Source organism: Lepisma saccharinum, chromosome 26 (assembly GCF_977018435.1).
Source record: "Lepisma saccharinum chromosome 26, izLepSacc3.1, whole genome shotgun sequence".
Classification (NCBI taxonomy): Eukaryota; Metazoa; Arthropoda; class Insecta; order Zygentoma; family Lepismatidae; genus Lepisma; species Lepisma saccharinum.
Window position 1 is genome coordinate 12,610,380 of NC_139254.1, and position 17,927 is coordinate 12,628,306.

General features: G+C 38.0%; 1 protein-coding gene across 2 annotated transcripts in view; it reads right to left on the minus strand.

Annotated features, from left to right (window-relative positions):
- The window catches only part of LOC145979540 (ubiquitin carboxyl-terminal hydrolase 37-like), a 59,844-nt gene that overhangs the window by 34,826 nt on the left and 7,091 nt on the right, over positions 1 to 17,927 (minus strand). The window contains exons 3-5 of one of the 2 annotated variants that reach the window (XM_083112507.1): positions 16,032 to 16,211; positions 3,537 to 4,403; positions 1,381 to 1,581 (exon numbers count right to left, since the gene is read on the minus strand). In XM_083112507.1, the coding sequence (XP_082968633.1) occupies positions 1,381 to 1,581; positions 3,537 to 4,403; positions 16,032 to 16,211 (1,248 nt within the window). The remainder of the gene's footprint in view (positions 1 to 1,380; positions 1,582 to 3,536; positions 4,404 to 16,031; positions 16,212 to 17,927) is intronic. The other variant, XM_083112508.1, reaches the window with a different exon arrangement.

Below are 17,927 nucleotides of genomic sequence, written 5' to 3' on the forward strand. Positions count from 1 at the left end.
TACAAAATTCCGGTTTCTTTTAGGTCCCCCCCCCCCCATGTATCAGGGTACCAGAGAATACGGCTCCTCCGACCTGGAGACTCTTGTTGCTGAACGTTGGCATTGGATTTCTATTGTCTAACCAATCGTATCACGTTTTGACACTCTTGACACTGGTTGATGGCGACCCTCTTTGGACCTTCTTCGTAGTGTCTGCTGAGCCAGGGTTGCTACGATTTTTTGATTATGAAATTCCCTGACATTTCCAGGTTTTCCAGTCTAAAAATTTTTCCAGGCATGTTTATCATCATGATTTTTGCATTTGAACCTTGCGTTTTCAATTAAATATATAATGTGTTAATTATTATGAATATTCACTTTCACAACTTTTTTAAAACAAATTTCATTCTACACACACAAGAACAAGTGAAAATTCAAAGAGTAAAATGTAAAATTACAATCGGCATCAAATGTATTGTGTTCTACAATCACGTGCATCTAGCCTTCAGGCTACGGTAACAGAGGTACATTATTTCGACATAACAGATCTGCACAATATAAAAACAACAGAAAAAGTTCATAAAAAATACACAATTTTTCATTTTCTGGCAGATTTATAGTGTCGTAAAAAATGCTGCTTTTTTGCATACATTTACACAGCATCTGGAGAAATTTTTGTTGCATATAGGAATTTTATAACAACACTAAGATCTATAAAATAATAAACGAGATAACCTCATCTTCACCAACATTTATGATAATTACGATCATATTGTCAATGTACTTTAGTTATCAATCAGATATCTGGACTGCAAGTTTTACTCTGATATTCTTTCTAATATCTAGTATTATAAAAGTGAAAATGTATTATAGAAATTCGAAGGAACCATAATTTTGCACAAGACTGAGAATCATAAGAACGAAAGAAACAAGTTTCTAAACTGAAGCTTTTTTGGGAGTGAAATCACAAGAACTGAATCCACAAGTGGAAGTGAACTGCTTGTTCATTTTGCAACTTTTTCTCTTGCAGACTCACGTAAATTCCAGACGATCTGCAAAATTCCCTGATTTTTCCCTGTTTTCCAGACTCGTAGAGTAATTGCCAGACTTGGATCTCCCTAGGCATGGGAGACTTCTGCACATGTACACCTGCAGGGTTGCCAACTGATATTGGTAGATACAATATGAATAACCCTGTATATCTGTGAAAAGTGAAAATGTTGTAAATTTAAGAAAAAAATGTTACATAACAACACACTTAACATATTTTCCATGATTAAAAAAAAAAACAGCAAAACTCTGTATTGTGAGTTCCTTCCAGAAGGAATTAAAGTTCGATCTAAAAGAGGGACTAACATGCTTAATTCAAGAATATCCAACCATAGAGCAATAACAACTTACCTCAAAGCATACGATAACTTATCCTTCTCCCCCTTCTCTCTCCACGTCACAATGTAATAGAGGACCCGGAATAGGCAGTTTCGCACCATGTAATTAGATAGCTCAGATGAAACCACAATGATTTCCTCCGTGAATGGTACTAAACCTAGTAGAGCCTGTAATGTAGCATTCAGGTAACAGGTGTTTCCTTGATTAGGAAATCTAAAAAGGACAAAGCACATATGAAATTATTAAAAAGATGGCAGGGCTCGAAAAATCCCGGTCGCCATGGCGACTAAAAATTTCAGCTTGGCGACTGTGATCTCTTGCTGTAATATTGCCGTTTTTTAAGTTTTAGTGTACGAAACTTTCAAGATTCTAAGTTAAATTGCAGTACAGCGTAAGTTAGCAAATGATGAACATTCTATAGAATCAGTAACAATTTCTTACTCTTTGTCCCCCAACCCCCCATTTCCAGCTTTCTCAAATAATTTAGCGATGTTTTGAATACGGTGATGCTCAGCTTATAGACTGATTGATTTGCTTTATTTTACTTCGCTTTTTGTGCCACTTTTGGCTAATTTGCAAAGATGGTGATGAATGATGATTGGACACGTACAATCATCCAAGCCCAGTTCGGGATTCGAAACCGGGACCCATGGCCTCGTAGCGCAATGTGCTAACCACTCCGCCACAGGGGCTGGCTCAGCTTCTCATAGTATCCACAATTACTAGTAGGCGATTTCCTGGTGCATGATTTTCAGACCTGGCGCCTAGCTCTGAAGAAAATTTTTCGAGCACTGAAAGATGGTACAATTCTTCACAATTGTCCACATTAAACTTTAGCCACCACTTTAGCCTATCAGGACAGGAAGTTTTCAAACATGTGATTTTCAAATGATTACTGTTACCCAAATAGAATTCAGAGGACTGTCGTAGAGAGATGAAAACAGTTTTGTTTTTGGCAGGATGACAGAAGTCTCAGCAGTAGTGAAATTTAAAATTTTTTATCTCCTTGTCAAAAATTGTATGAAACTGCCACTCATGCTATCTTCCTAAAATGCTTTGAAATATAGTACAACAAGTATTACATTGACTTCGTTGCATGAAAGAGTTTTCTTTTATTTTTAATTAGGCAATAAACAGTCAGGTTTAGTTGCCAGACCCTATATTTGCTGTTAGTTGTGTCAGAAACAAACTTTTACGCTAATTCTAAAATTAAAGTAATATTTAAGGTACCTCTAGAAACAGAAACCATAATTTATCAAAACACAGTGAATCGCTGAGAGCTAAAATTTTACATAAGTTCCTTCATGTCCTCTACCAAATTCTGTGAATATCTGAGATGGTATGTTTGGGAGCTGTGATGATTTGGAATGGATTGACCTATAGTTAATACACAGTGCACAAAGATTTAAAATTTATTTTTACAATCGCCTCCATTTCCCCTCATAGCTACACCATCTTCACCTCATTATTATTATTATTATTATTATTTTTGGAAATGGGACACATTAACTGGTAGTCTTTTATTATCCGTATATCAATGTATCCAGTAGAGATGGGTCCATATGAAAGTTTGGCTGACACTGATAAAGTATCAATACAAAAAGTACTGATACCAATAACCAATAGTCTACTGTCCCAATATAAAATTCCAAATGGTAAACTGACCACCTGATAAATGAATGTATTCACACGAACCAACCTTTTGCGATGTAAAAGAAGTAGCATATTTAGACATTTACTTTAAAAAAAAGTACAGAATGGATATTATATGTTTATATACAAAAAACATATAAAAATATTGCACAAAATTGTAAGATGTTTATAGATAAAATGAAAGTAATTATCGGTATTTTTTCCGACAAACCAATATGCCGATAGACTATTGATTAATTTCCAAATTTTCATATCGACCCATCCATAATAATTCTTATGCACATGGCCTAAGGAATATAATAAATTAAATAGAATACATTTTAAAAAGTGTATTACACAGGCCATGTGCATAATAATTACACCCTCCAATTAAAATAGCTCCGCCCTCCCACAAGAAAATGCAAAATTTGGACTGGCAGTTAAGTGAGCTACGCAACAAATACTTAATGAAGTATCAGGAGGTGTAGGTTAAACTCTGATCACCAATACTACTTGAAAATCCAGGCAATGCTTACCCAATTTTATAAGGCTCTACGGACACAGCGAAGTTACGACCAAGCCACGGGCTTTCCATCAACTCATTGTGGTTTTCTTTATCATCCCAGTCATTGTCATTTTCTCTACTGCCTCTGTTGTCAGGACTCGTGCTTTCACCATCGTTGCCATTTTCGTGAATCCTTCTTTTATTGTTAAAAAAAATATCACGGTTATCCCTTTTCGAAAAAGTCCTTTTTATGTAGTTGCTCCGGCTCGCAAAAATCCCTTCGCTGTCTTCAAGAATTGTGTTTTTGCTCATCCTCTTTTCGGCACCATGATTACTAGCATCAAAAATTTGGTCGTCTTCCTCCTTTTCTGCGTTTGCCGAAAGCCAGTTCTCCTTATCACCATCTTGGGCTGCAACGCCACTGTCCATATCTTCATGTTCACCCTCATTTCTCATTTGCATTATCTTCGGATCAATATCAAATACTAGCCTTGAATTCTTGAAAGAGTCTAGCAAATCCTTCCTGTTGCCTTTGTGTTGAATATTTCCGTGCATGGGTCCACTCTTTTTCCTGTTAGATTTGCTTAGTCTCCCTGGGGGTGCCAGACCCGGCCGCCGGATAGGAACACTGTACATCTTCCCAAAGAAGTGTTTTCTAGAGGCCCGGCTAAATTGAGTTTTCCGTTGTGGACTTTCAGAGTCCAGAAAAGGATCTTCCATTTCAAAAAGTCCCATGTTGTTTCCAATTCGATCTTCTGCATCGGAGACCCTGCTCTTACAACCAGTTTCGTTCTCACTAGAACATTTCTGTGGAGTCTTGGGAAAGTTGATTCTGTTTGGCACCAATTCAAACCTCCTTGTACTTTTATCCAGATCATCACATGCAGCATGGGAAGGCCTAGAAAGAAAACAACCTCGTTAATCTCTCAATTTTCAATTCCCGAATTCACAAAGTAAGAAAATTGCACATGTCCATAATTCTATAAATTCTAATAACCTAAAAGTATTGAAATCAGAAAGGTTCTTTTACTTCCTCTCTCTGCCACAATAGAGTTAAAACATTCTTGGAGATATTGTATTTTAAAGAGGAACCTTAAATTTACATTCTATAGCACTCTGCCCACAAATAAGCTGGTATCATTGGGTGACATCTGTGAACTGAGATGCCTGTCCCCATGCATCACTATGATGCCGTCACTGACTCAGGCTGAAAAAGACCAACTTTTGTCATAATTATACATTTTGCACGTGACGTGATATTGTTATATTGGCTGCTTCACTCCACCCCCTCTTACCTCCCCAGCTACTTTAATAGCAGCACCCTCCCTCACCCCACCCCTTTGACACCTAAAATTAAACTAGGAGGCACTTTATCTGCCTTTCGAAAATCTAGCTCCTTGAAAGTTAGTTTTAACTCCATTTAGCTCTTTTATGTGCATCAGGTTTGGCAACACTGCCAGGATGGCCATAGGAGACAAGGAGAAATGCATTGCGCTTATGTGATTATTATTTTATTTGATCTCTTGGGAAATATCAAACTTCCGATTTCATAGAAAAATATATCAATGGAAAGAGGACAGATTGAAGATGTAATTGACAGGCAGAAAAGTCGAAACTTCCATTTGATTAGCCCTCATAAGGAATGCATGGGATTGTGAAAATTCTTATTCATCACAAATATTGTGTCCAACTTAATAATTCGAGCCCGGAAGTTTGGCAAAATGCCTCTTTTTATCTACTGCATATACTGATAATTTTTTTCCGGATATAAGTTTCTTATGTTGTTTCGAATGTTTTAGAAGCCTTTTCATTTTGCCTATTTTGCCTATTTGGGACCCCACTGCCTATTTTTAATTATAATGCCTTTTCTTGCCTTTTTCAATGAAATTTGACCATTTTTTTTAAAAAAAAATGTGTATATAAATTATTTTTCTCCCAAAAAACGTTGTTGGCATTTATTTTTCTTCCGTTTATTATGTGAATAATTTTCACCTTATTTAAGTAATATTGAACTCGCGCATGTTTCAACATTGCTGAAGGAGAAAAGTGTGAGAAAAAAATGTATTTCATGCTCAGTTAGAATATTGCCTTTCGGTTAACATTTCCTTGTGCATGATTGACTGCTGAAGTGGACAGGTTGATTTCGAACACAAATAAGATATTTCTGAAATCTCCCTCTCAAACCCGAAAATTTAAGGAAGTTGCATCTGAGCTTAGTTTACCTCTGCAATCAGTCTTGACCAGATGGGGAACCTGGATATCAGCAGCTATATATTATGCTAACAACCTTGAAAAAATCAGTGAAGTGATAGATGCTCTTCCAGAAAATGAAGCGGCTTCAATTCGTGAAGTGAAATAACTCCTGTGCTATTCAAGTTTATTTTTGCACATTATGGTGCATTGCCAGAGACAATTACAATTATAGCATCCATGAAAATCTACGAGGAATCTATGCAGCAGATGATGGAAGTGCCAGGAGAAAAAAGGTCAGCTGTTGCGGAAAAGTGCAAATGAGTACTTGAAACAATTGAAAACAATTTGTGATATTCTAAAGGTGAAAATGATGTTACCAAAATGAGTCCAGCTACATTAGCTTGTTTTATGTATGCTCAAATAACTTCTGTCGAAGTAGAAATATAATTTTCTATTATGAAAAACAATCTCTCTGACAGACTACTATCAATGAAAGTTGAGAACTTTAAAAAACACCTTGTAGTTATGTGCAATCAAGACGGAGAAAATTGAAATGCTCTTCCCAATGTAGATTTTAACATGTTGCCAGAAATTATAGATAAAAGTAAGTGACTTCCAAATGTGCCTTTTTTCGGTTTATTTTGCCTTTTTTTTCATTTTTAGTGCCTATTTTCAACATTATAAATGCCTTTTTGCCTGCCTATTTTAACGAAAATAAATGCCTGAACTTCCGGGCTCTATTAATAATAACATAAAAAAATGCTTCCAATTGTAAAATGGGAGAAATTCATACTCTCTCCTCCAGTTTTTTTTTTCTTTTGTGTAGCAGTGCCCATTCGGACGATATTGAAATAAATGCACAACTGGTGTGTAACTCTTCCCCTCAAACATTGACAGTGGAGAAGCATATCACATTTGGCTCCCACAGTAGCGGGCAGCATAACTTATGTTATGAAGTCCACCCAGCAGTGAAGCAACAAGATCCGTTGTTGATGATGGCAGAGAATTTAATAGAACTGTTACAAGTAACACGAAGAAAGTTAATAACTTTAATTACATATATTTATTACTACCACCTCAGCTTTCTTTCCTCAAACACAAATACCGAGAATGGCATACAAAATATATACAAGGTGAGTCAAAAGTCCCTGACCACCCCTTATAAAATGAAAGGGAGTGTAGATTGCAGAAATTGGTCATGGTAGTAATATGTTAGGCCTAGGGGGAAACGGTTTGGTGCATGTCATGACAACGTCCACCATATGAGGTATGGTTTTCATAAATCTGACTTCACCACTGAATTCCTGGTGCAATTCTAGCCAAAAACCATACCCCACATGCCCCTTTCCCATTTAAAGAAATGAAGTTGGATCCAAGATGGCAGACGTTGTCATGACATGCACCAAAAAGTTTCCCCCTAGGCCTACCATGACCAATTTCTGCAATCTACACTCCCTTTCATTTTATAAGGGGTGGTCAGGGACTTTTGACTCACCTTGTATATATATGTACATATGGAACACTGCATAAAAACATGAGATTAAACAATGTATATGTAAGACTCATACAAAGAAGTAAAATTGTGCTGAATGAGATTGTACTTCTTCAGAGCATTGTTTGTATTCTATTTTGTAATTGCCATTATTTTGTGATTTTTAGTTTCTGACACTGAGGATGAGTGATAATTAGACGAAAGGACTCTCACAATGAACATCAATGGCCCGGTCGGGATTCGAACTTGGGAACTTTGGTGGCGAGATCTAAAGTGCTCAGCCACCAAGCAGACTCAGGGCATTGGTTATTCAACACAATTCAGTTGTGTGGAAACCCCAGTTGATCAAGGGAGTCCTGTGTGATAGTACAAAATTTCACTTAGGATGTCCAGCTACGTACGACATTCTGACAAAAAAAATGTATGTAATATCACAACAAACCTAGGGTTAATACGTTTCATAAGTAAAAATCTGGGCACCGCTGACAAGAAGCGTGTTGTGGGGTCCAATAAAGTAGTGTGTAAGTACACCAAAATATTATGGTCTATACACTGAAACTGGCATAGGTTTCCAGAGATGGTAAGGTACAATGGTCGGTCAAAAAGTAACGCACAATCCACTGTAGCTTGGGAATCGTAAGGACTAGAGAAATGAAATTTTGTAGGAAGAAGCATTGGTCCTTTGGAAATGTCACTCAATGTATGATCCATGTGCTTCACTGCACTGCAGCCATCTTTGTATCCATGACAAGTGTGAAAGGCAGCCCCCCTCTCCCTAGTTTAAATCAGACTCTTGGATTACTTCCCTTGTAAAATCCTTTCCAATCTCTCCTTCCACCTCTCACCCTGGGTGTCTTGAAAGCAGATTATAATAACGCCGGAATTACGAAAGGAGAGTTTCAGATAACATTTATATGTTTTAGTCCCTGGTTACTTACACATGTACAGAAAGTGAATAAATATTTGTTTTTAAATACACAGTACTGAAGTTCTTGGAGTTAATTCGTTACATTAGAACAGGCATGTTTCGACACAGGGACACGGCAGGGAATAATGTTTTTGAACGACAGATGATGGCAGATACCTTCTGGAACGTGTACTGATGGATTTGGATTTTCATCCACGCCAATGGAATTTCACGTTACCCTTGATTTGCAAGATACTTGACCGCGAGTCTTATCTGCGTATGGATTCTTTGTCACATACTTGCTGTTCACGGAACTTGAGTCCATACTCAACTAACAAATGCACAAAAACGTATTTTTCAGTTTCTTTCAAAGCCAAAGTTAAGTTGGAAAAGGTGAATGAACCTTTGAAAAGGAACAAAGTCTAGCGACTCAAAAACAGTGGTATCGGCTAATATCGATGCAAAAATATCAACCGATACTTTCTGATACCGATACCCTTGGTATCAGTCGATACTGATACATCGGTATCGGTTCAGCCCTAGTAATAACCACCCTGAACAATGTTCACGCATAAAGAACAGTGAATATTCATCAAATTCCAGGTTGCGCATGGAAGGAATACATGGCAAATTCACACTTAAGCTCCAATTGCAGCTCATACGATCTGGCCCACATGTTGTCGGTTTCAATAATGCAAGCAAGGAATGCATTACCTTCAATTGCCAAGGTGCATGTGTGCACATTTCCATATGTGCCATTGCTGAACTTCCTCAGGATATGCAGTACCCATTTTGCCGATATCTTAACACAGGCCGATATGGTAAAGAATATTTGATGAATTTTCGCTGTTCTTCACGCGTGAACATAGTTCAGGGCGGTATTATACATAAACTTCACTTTAACGTCTTCTAACTACCACACAACAGTACCATTCAGCACCAAACACCTAAACACGATCCCTAGCAGAAGACTAAACAAGACACGATCGTCTCTTGTTCCAGCGACAACTGACAAGCGTATAACAACAGTCAAAAAGAAGGAGAAAGGAAACACTCACCAGACAGTGGAAAAATACAAAATTTTCGCTAACTTTGTAGCAACTTTGGTGTGAGAAGAAAGAGACGGAACCGGAAGTGGGGCCCTGCAGAGTTGCCAGGTCCCCATCAAAGAAACGGTGCGTAGAACGAAAAAAAAAACCACTGTTTCGTCACCGGGCTCGTGAGTGGGTGGGATGGGTTTGGTTGAGAGGGGGGACAAGGTGGGCTGACGTGGGGATGTTACTGGGTAGTTGCTCTCATGGCCGATATATAGGCCCTCTCCCATCTTTTGCGAACGGAGGTGTTGGCAGGTTGGGGTAGGAGATGGATGATCGCTACCCGGAAGCAGTCGTTGAAACGGATGTTGTGGTGGTTGGCGTGGACAGCAACAGTGAAGTCCAGGTTGTGGGTGGAGGAGCAGTGGTTATTGATGCGGAGGTTGAGGGCAGTTGATGTTTCCCCCAAGTAAAAATCACCACACATGTTGCAGGTGAGGATGTAGATTAGGTTTGAGGCATGGCACGTCCCTCTGGGATGGAGGGTAAATTTGCCACTGCCAGTGCTTCGTATTATACACACACTTCACTTTAACGTCTTCTAACTACCACACAACAGTACTATTCAGCACCAAACACCTACACACGATCCCTAGTACAAGACTAAACAAGACCCGATCGTCTTTTGTCCCAGCGACAACTGACAAGTGTACACAAACAGTGTTGCCACTACAAGAAAAATGGCCCTCGTATAATGTGAGAAAATGTAAAACCAGGGTTCTACTGTCGCTTGCTTTGAATTAGCATGTTAAAATCATGTACACGGATTTCAATGGAAATAATATTCATGACAGTATAGTCTTAATCAAATCTGCTTCCCTACTCGATTCTGGGACATTATTGCATTCCAAAGAAACTTTTTGGGACACCGGACAAAATACCATTCCAGGACTGACTGAAAATCCGTGATGTAAAGCAACCCTAGACATACCAGTTGATGTGGAATGATGTAAGCAGAACTGACAGAATGAAATTCAGAAAAAAATTCAAAAATGTACAAATAGCCCCACATGGAATTCACAGCACAAAAAATTTCAGGATAGAGCAGTGTATGTTCAAATGAAGTATGCAAAATTGTCATAAGTTGGATACTGGTAATACTGCAGTTGTAATGGTGAGGTCAGGTGAGTACAAATTGTTCTGCTGAAATGTCAAGTGCACAGTGCAAATGCATCACATGTGTGTACTGTAATGCTCCTACGAACATATGCCTGGAATGCAAGTTTGTGGAGCTTCATGGAACTCCCTATTCCATACTCTCTATGCCACTATTTTGTTATGTTGCCCCTCTACTTCCATGAAAAGGTTATACGATATCTCAATTGCACCTTGGATTGGTCATGATGAAATCTAAACTTGGCCACCACGATCTCTTGATGTATGTATATATATATGTGTGTGTGTGTGTGTGTATGGAGTTAAAGACTGTGTTTTTGTTACACCTTCCTTCAAGTCTGAATACACTCGTTATTGGACAACAGAGGCAGTTGAAACCGATTGAAAGCAATATGATTCGTATGATTTGGGATGAAATTGGCCTATAGATTAGATGTCAATAATTTGATTTTTTTTTTTTAAATTTAAATTTAAAATTTTGGGTGCATTACCACTTACGGTATTGTACAGCCCCTTACCATAACATAACTGTAATGTCGGATAACTAAAATCTTAATATATTTTCTGACTTCGGTTAAAAGCTGAGGCTGTAAAGAGGCACTCAGCAAACGTAAGGACAAAACACACAATTATACTGACCACACAGCCAGTCGCCAGAGCCACTTAGTCTGCAAAAAGCAGTTGTGGTGTTTGCTTATAACTCGCATAATTTTAAAAGCTCCACCACATCCTCCTCGTTATTCTAACAAGGAGTTCTTGCGTCATTATGTTCTTGACGCTCGGCTCCGGACGTCGCAGAGTAAATTTGGCAACACTGTTTCCCCTAGCGGAGAACTTTGTAACTTCAGGGGGAAAGCTTCTGCTGCGGGCGAAGTTTTCTCCCGAGAGAGCAGAACGTTGCAGCTGAGGCATAGGTAGAGTAAGGAGTTTCCCTCTCCTTCTTTGGTCACGGGCGGCGGTGATCGGATCCGCATCGACATACGAATTTGACTGTGGCATTGGATTGATGTCTGGACATGGAATAATGGGGTATTATTATTCCATTTATTTCAGTTTATGTTAAAGTAAGTGACCGGTCCTTTTTGTTTAGTTATGATTTGCAGGAATAGTCTTTTTGGAATTATCCGTTTTTGTAATTTAAAACTTTGTGCATTTATTCCATGACTGACGTAACACAGTTAAAAAACTCGCCACCTGATTATTGTGAAATTCGTCGATATAGGATTCCGGTCACCTAAACCACAAATATGGCTTTGTATTCATTTTAACGGGTGTTCCTTGTTATAAATTTTAACGATCTGTAGCAAAAAAGGGAAGTATTTATTCTGTTATGTGGGTTTTATTATATTGTTCAGACAATTGAATATATATATATATATATTGGGAGAGCTTTTGTCAAATTGTTGGGGAGATGTTTCTATTTGTTCGGGTGCCAAGTTTGTTACAATAAATGGACACTAAAATTGAAGTTTGACGCATGCAGTGGTTCTTATTTTTTTTTTTGTTCATTAGCATTCCATCTTGCTTTGATATATGTAAATATGTTGAGAGCGTTTCCGTTTTCGTGGCTAGACGACCACGAACACGGAAACCAATATTAAATCTCGACGATTAGATAAGCTGGGCAATATATGGTATGGTGGGGATTGGTGCTCGAAGATCCACGTTAAATTTTGAGTCAGCGCAAGGGGGGCCAATTATCTCTGTGGTCATCGTTTTGGACTAAATGGTGATTTTACCACGGTAGTAATAAATAGGGGAATAGAGCAAAGAGAAAAGGGTTGTGGGTATTTTTTTTGGAATATTTATACAGATCTAGTTTTTTTGGGTAACCAACCTTTTTGTGGCTCTATTTTTTTTTTTTGGCCAGTGCTGATGTGAAGTGGTCGTGTGACTTACTGGTATAACAAAATCTATTTTACTTTTTTGTTTAGCTTCCAAATTTATACCACTATACTAAAGTACGCGACCACGTCACAACATCCACGCTCTGCTACCATTGAATGTTGTGACGTGGTCGCGTACTTTAGTATAGTGGTATAAATTTGGAAGCTAAACAAAAAAGTAAAATAGATTTTTGTTATACCAGTAAGTCACACGACCACTTCACATCAGCACTGGCCAAAAAAAAAAAAATAGAGCCACAAAAAGGTTGGTTACCCAAAAAAATTAGATCTGTATAAATATTCCAAAAAAAATACCCACAACCCTTTTCTCTTTGCTCTATTCCCCTATTTATTACTACCGTGGTAAAATCACCATTTAGTCCAAAACGATGACCACAGAGATAATTGGCCCCCCTTGCGCTGACTCAAAATTTAACGTGGATCTTCGAGCACCAATCCCCACCATACCATATATTGCCCAGCTTATCTAATCGTCGAGATTTAATATTGGTTTCCGTGTTCGTGGTCGTCTAGCCACGAAAACGGAAACGCTCTCAACATATTTATATATATCAAAGCAAGATGGAATGCTAATGAACAAAAAAAAAAATAAGAACCACTGCATGCGTCAAACTTCAATTTTAGTGTCCATTTATTGTAACAAACTTGGCACCCGAACAAATAGAAACATCTCCCCAACAATTTGACAAAAGCTCTCCCAATATATATATATATATTCAATTGTCTGAACAATATAATAAAACCCACATAACAGAATAAATACTTCCCTTTTTTGCTACAGATCGTTAAAATTTATAACAAGGAACACCCGTTAAAATGAATACAAAGCCATATTTGTGGTTTAGGTGACCGGAATCCTATATCGACGAATTTCACAATAATCAGGTGGCGAGTTTTTTAACTGTGTTACGTCAGTCATGGAATAAATGCACAAAGTTTTAAATTACAAAAACGGATAATTCCAAAAAGACTATTCCTGCAAATCATAACTAAACAAAAAGGACCGGTCACTTACTTTAACATAAACTGAAATAAATGGAATAATAATACCCCATTATTCCATGTCCAGACATCAATCCAATGCCACAGTCAAATTCGTATGTCGATGCGGATCCGATCACCGCCGCCCGTGACCAAAGAAGGAGAGGGAAACTCCTTACTCTACCTATGCCTCAGCTGCAACGTTCTGCTCTCTCGGGAGAAAACTTCGCCCGCAGCCGAAGCTTTCCCCCTGAAGTTACAAAGTTCTCCGCTAGGGGAAACAGTGTTGCCAAATTTACTCTGCGACGTCCGGAGCCGAGCGTCAAGAACATAATGACGCAAGAACTCCTTGTTAGAATAACGAGGAGGATGTGGTGGAGCTTTTAAAATTATGCGAGTTATAAGCAAACACCACACAGTGCAGGATGTATTATGCGGACGTGAGGTTGACAATCGGGTGTACAACGTGGAAGGTCACCTCCTTACACCCCTAGATGTCAATAAGGTGGAATAGGTGGTAGCTGTATTGAACATTTGTAATATGTATAGATGCAACTTGAAGCTTTACTGAAACTACTACTGCATTATTCAAGGCTCCGGTACCTCTTTCTACACCCTCGATTTCAGGCACATTTCAAATATTTTCGTTCCTCATAACAAACAGTGTTTGTAAATAGCGCGGAAGTTCATTTTTTAGATCTACGTGCTACGAAACTTATGTTTTTTTTAAAAAAATTAAAATTCCTTGCGTAACGTCAAAAAGGTTTTTCAGAACTTCTATGATGGATTCATGTCACAGGTGCAAGTCTGAAGATTTCGGATCATGGATTCATGTCACAGGCACACGTCTGTTCTTTTTCTTCTTATAATTGACTTGTGCAATGGGAACATTTGCGATTGCGATATGTTATTTGTGTGATATATTGGCGGATTGGACATTTCAGAAATTGGATTTCATTTATGCGACCTCAGAAATTGGAATTATTTCAATTTGGCAACAGCAGGCCGTAAAGGGGAGAGTTGTTTTTCCTAAATGACTTGTGGGATAGGATAATTTGAGACTTCTTATTTTTATGATGGGAAGGGAATGGAGGGTGGTATACTGTGGAAAAGGACAACAAGGACTTTCAACGTAGGAGTTACTTCGTTTTGGGACTTACAAATTTAACCTTGACCTGCAATTCAGTGCCTGGCCTTGGTAAAGAGAGTTACGTTACATCCTTAGGTATAATTTTAGCCTTCATTTTTGGTTTCTTCATGTGCCAATTCGGAAAACAGTGAGAAAAAGTGTTGGGGGCAGGTGACTCTGGCCAATTTCTAACATGCCTTTAAAAGTGACTCTGTAGATAAAGGCGGGTAGCCAGAGCGTAGCGTAGCGGTAAGTCAATTACCCCAGGGGCGGAGCCCGGAATCGGTGGGAAATTTGAACTCAACAACTTCAAACGACAAAATCTCAACTTTAAACGGCTGTACAGTCGTAAATACTTCTTTCCGCGCTCCATTTTTTTTATTCACAATTAGGATCACATAATCTTCATAATGAAAAAAAAAATGAAAATTCGAGGGTGTAGAATAGGGTGCCCGACCCTTATTCAATTCAAGATGATGCATACTTTCTTCATAATTGAATGTATAACTAATTTGGCCATGTTCAATGAAATTCGGAAATGTACACTGTGGTCCTCTAACATAACATAATGATTAAAATAGCATTCTGTACGAACGAGCAAGCACTAAGTGTAAATCACCAACCCTGAGACCTTCTGTAAACAATCCATCTCACCAATTCGATGTATCACTCTGCGTAAGCTGATTCATGACCGCCGACTACCGCATAGAACTCGCCATGTTGAAAGTGGCACTACTTCCTTGCTGTTCACATGATTATTTTTAGAAAATAACCAATGTTATAAACTATCATTATGTACAGAAATCGCTAAGCTCATTGAAAGTTACAATGCATATTCCTACAAAATGTTCACACTTATCTTGCCTTGCCATGTCACCAAGTTATTTTACGAAGTGCACTATATTTGGCGGAACAAAAATCGTTATTAGGATGCTTGTCAAAGTTTCCAACCGCAATAAATTTACGAACTTTCTTTGTCTTGTTTTGATCATCATCACCAATATATTTACTGAACTTACAGCATTGCATATGGCTGTTTATGCCAATTATATATTTTATTTAAATAAAATTTACAAACAAATTTCAAATACACTCCTATCTATATCAAACCTTAGAAATATACATTACCGTGTTATCATTTTGTCTAAAAAAATGCAAGTAAAATATATTCAATTTGCATGCAAGAAAGAAACCAAATTTATGGGAAATGATTACTGATGCGAAGACTTAACCATAAAGGTGAAGCAATAAGTACAAAATAAAGAGCATTGGGTTTAAATAAGACGTCATTTGCCGCAGCGTATCCCATACTACAAATTTGCTGTTTTCTTACCTTACGTAATGAATCCTGTAACAATGCTGGATTTTCATGTGGATTATTTTACTTCTATGAGTTTGCAATGCTTTCTGCATGCACATGGTTTTGTTTACAGAAGGTCTCAGGGTTGTTGATTTGAACTTTAATCACCTACAAAACTCATTCTAAACTTATGCTAATATGTATTAATTTTTGTTAGTCTTTCAACATGGACAAGGTTATTACAACTACGTACAAAGTTGGTTTCGTTACAGAAAAAAATTGCCAATAACAATTACTATAACGAATCCCTATGATTTCACCCACTACATAAAATGAACACACCTTCTTTCTATCTACTGTGTAGAAAAAAATGAACAAGGTGCTACAACTTCCACATAAACACTGACCCCTTTCCAGCTTTCTGCATTTCATCAAATAGCCTACTGGCTCTCTCTTCAAAGAACAATGGAGTGTTGATCTTATTGGAATATAATTTAAAGCCTTTGTTGCTTTTACTGGGATATGATTTCATGACGTTTTGAACATTAACTTCATGATCAGACTGATCAGAACCATCAGAAGACACACTGCAATTCCACAAAAGTTAGAAAGAATGAACATTAGCAACAGATCTAATACCTACAGGGTGGGTACACAGTGGAACCTCAATTTTACATTTTCTTAGGGGACCGAGCTGAAAAAACTGGAAATGCAAGAAAATGTACGTTGGGACAATCAAAATTGCAGGATAATGAAAAAAACTGGAAATGTAAAATCAGGGTTTCACTGTATAACTTTTAACCTTTACTCGTCTTTTGGTCGATATATCGACCATGCAGCTGATTACAAAATTCCTGTTTTTTTATTATCTTGATACTTATCTTTTAGGTCGGAAACACTTACAGTCGGTTAAACGAAGCTTTGGCACGTAATGTGGATGCACCCCTCTCCCCCTGACTCCAAAGCTACGTATGGAAGCTGGTGCGAATTTTAAATTCGTCCACTTATTTGACAAAAAAATGTTATAACTCGTAGACTATTTGACCAATCTACTTCGGGTAACTTTTGTCTTGCAGCTAAAACATCAGGGCATGCAACCGTGCAGAAATCAAAACGGCAAAACCAATAAGAGAGGTTGGGCAGGCCGCGACTCCCAACTTTCAATGAAAAAATCATAACAATGGAGAGTTTGCCCCCTCTTCACCTGGTCTTTTGGGAACAGGAGGCAAACTTTAGCCTTATTTTCAAAGAATGGTCCTTTCTCAACCGAATCAGTCATTTCATGTTCCTGGGTGCATTACATTATAGAATATGTGAAAAAAACTCCCCATTTCCATTGTTTTAGCTACAAAACAAAAGTTACCCGAAGTAGATTGGTCAAATAGTCTACGAGTTATAACATTTTTTGGTCAAGTAAGTGTACAAATTTAAAATTCGCGTCAAAGGCCTTGGCAAAACCTGGTTACTTTCTGATGACCCCCTCGGCAGAGTAAAGGTTAATACACTCTTAAATATGACTAAACTATGTCGGCATATTCTAGACTTTCTCAAATGTACTCTTTATTAGTTCACAATTCATAGGCCTTAATTACCACATTTTTTCAAAGATGTTTATAATTTCTTGGAGCACGATGGTTGTGAAACATAAGTACATGATCAGATATAAGTCTGCGGTTGATCACTGCACAGCTAATTTGTTACAGTAGAGGTTGTTACCTCACTGCATAAAAGTGAGCTAAAGTTGTATGTACTCTAGTTGGCCAAATCATTGATTTCATTAATATCTCATCGTCCAACCTCTCTTTTGTAGCAAAATCTGGTATATAAACATGCAAAATACACCTCACACAACAAATGCAGAAAAATCAAAGTTCTCTATTAAGCTAATTTATAACACAGTGTGAGAGTGATTAACTTTCAAAAATTGGATCAGTGAAACGAAGAGAATTGACTCCAAAGTAAAGTAAATATCAAAATGAAGCTTAAAAAATAATGCTAAAAAGGACCACGGAAAAAGTATTAGAAACACACCATTGTTTCCTTGAAGTAAGTAATGTTATCTATCTATGTATTATCATAGGGCATCTGACTGCCATGCAGGAGACCCGGGTTCAATTCCTGGGGTGGATGATCCAAGGTCGGAATTCTTCCGGTCTTGTCCCCGCATAAAGTGGCTCTGGGGCTCACCTAGCCTCAAATCAATGGGTACCTTGAGGCAACAATGGGGGGAGGCAGCCAGAGCATGGTGCTCATCACATCACCTCCAAAATGGCTGAGATCGAGAATGTGTCGGGCTCAACCCC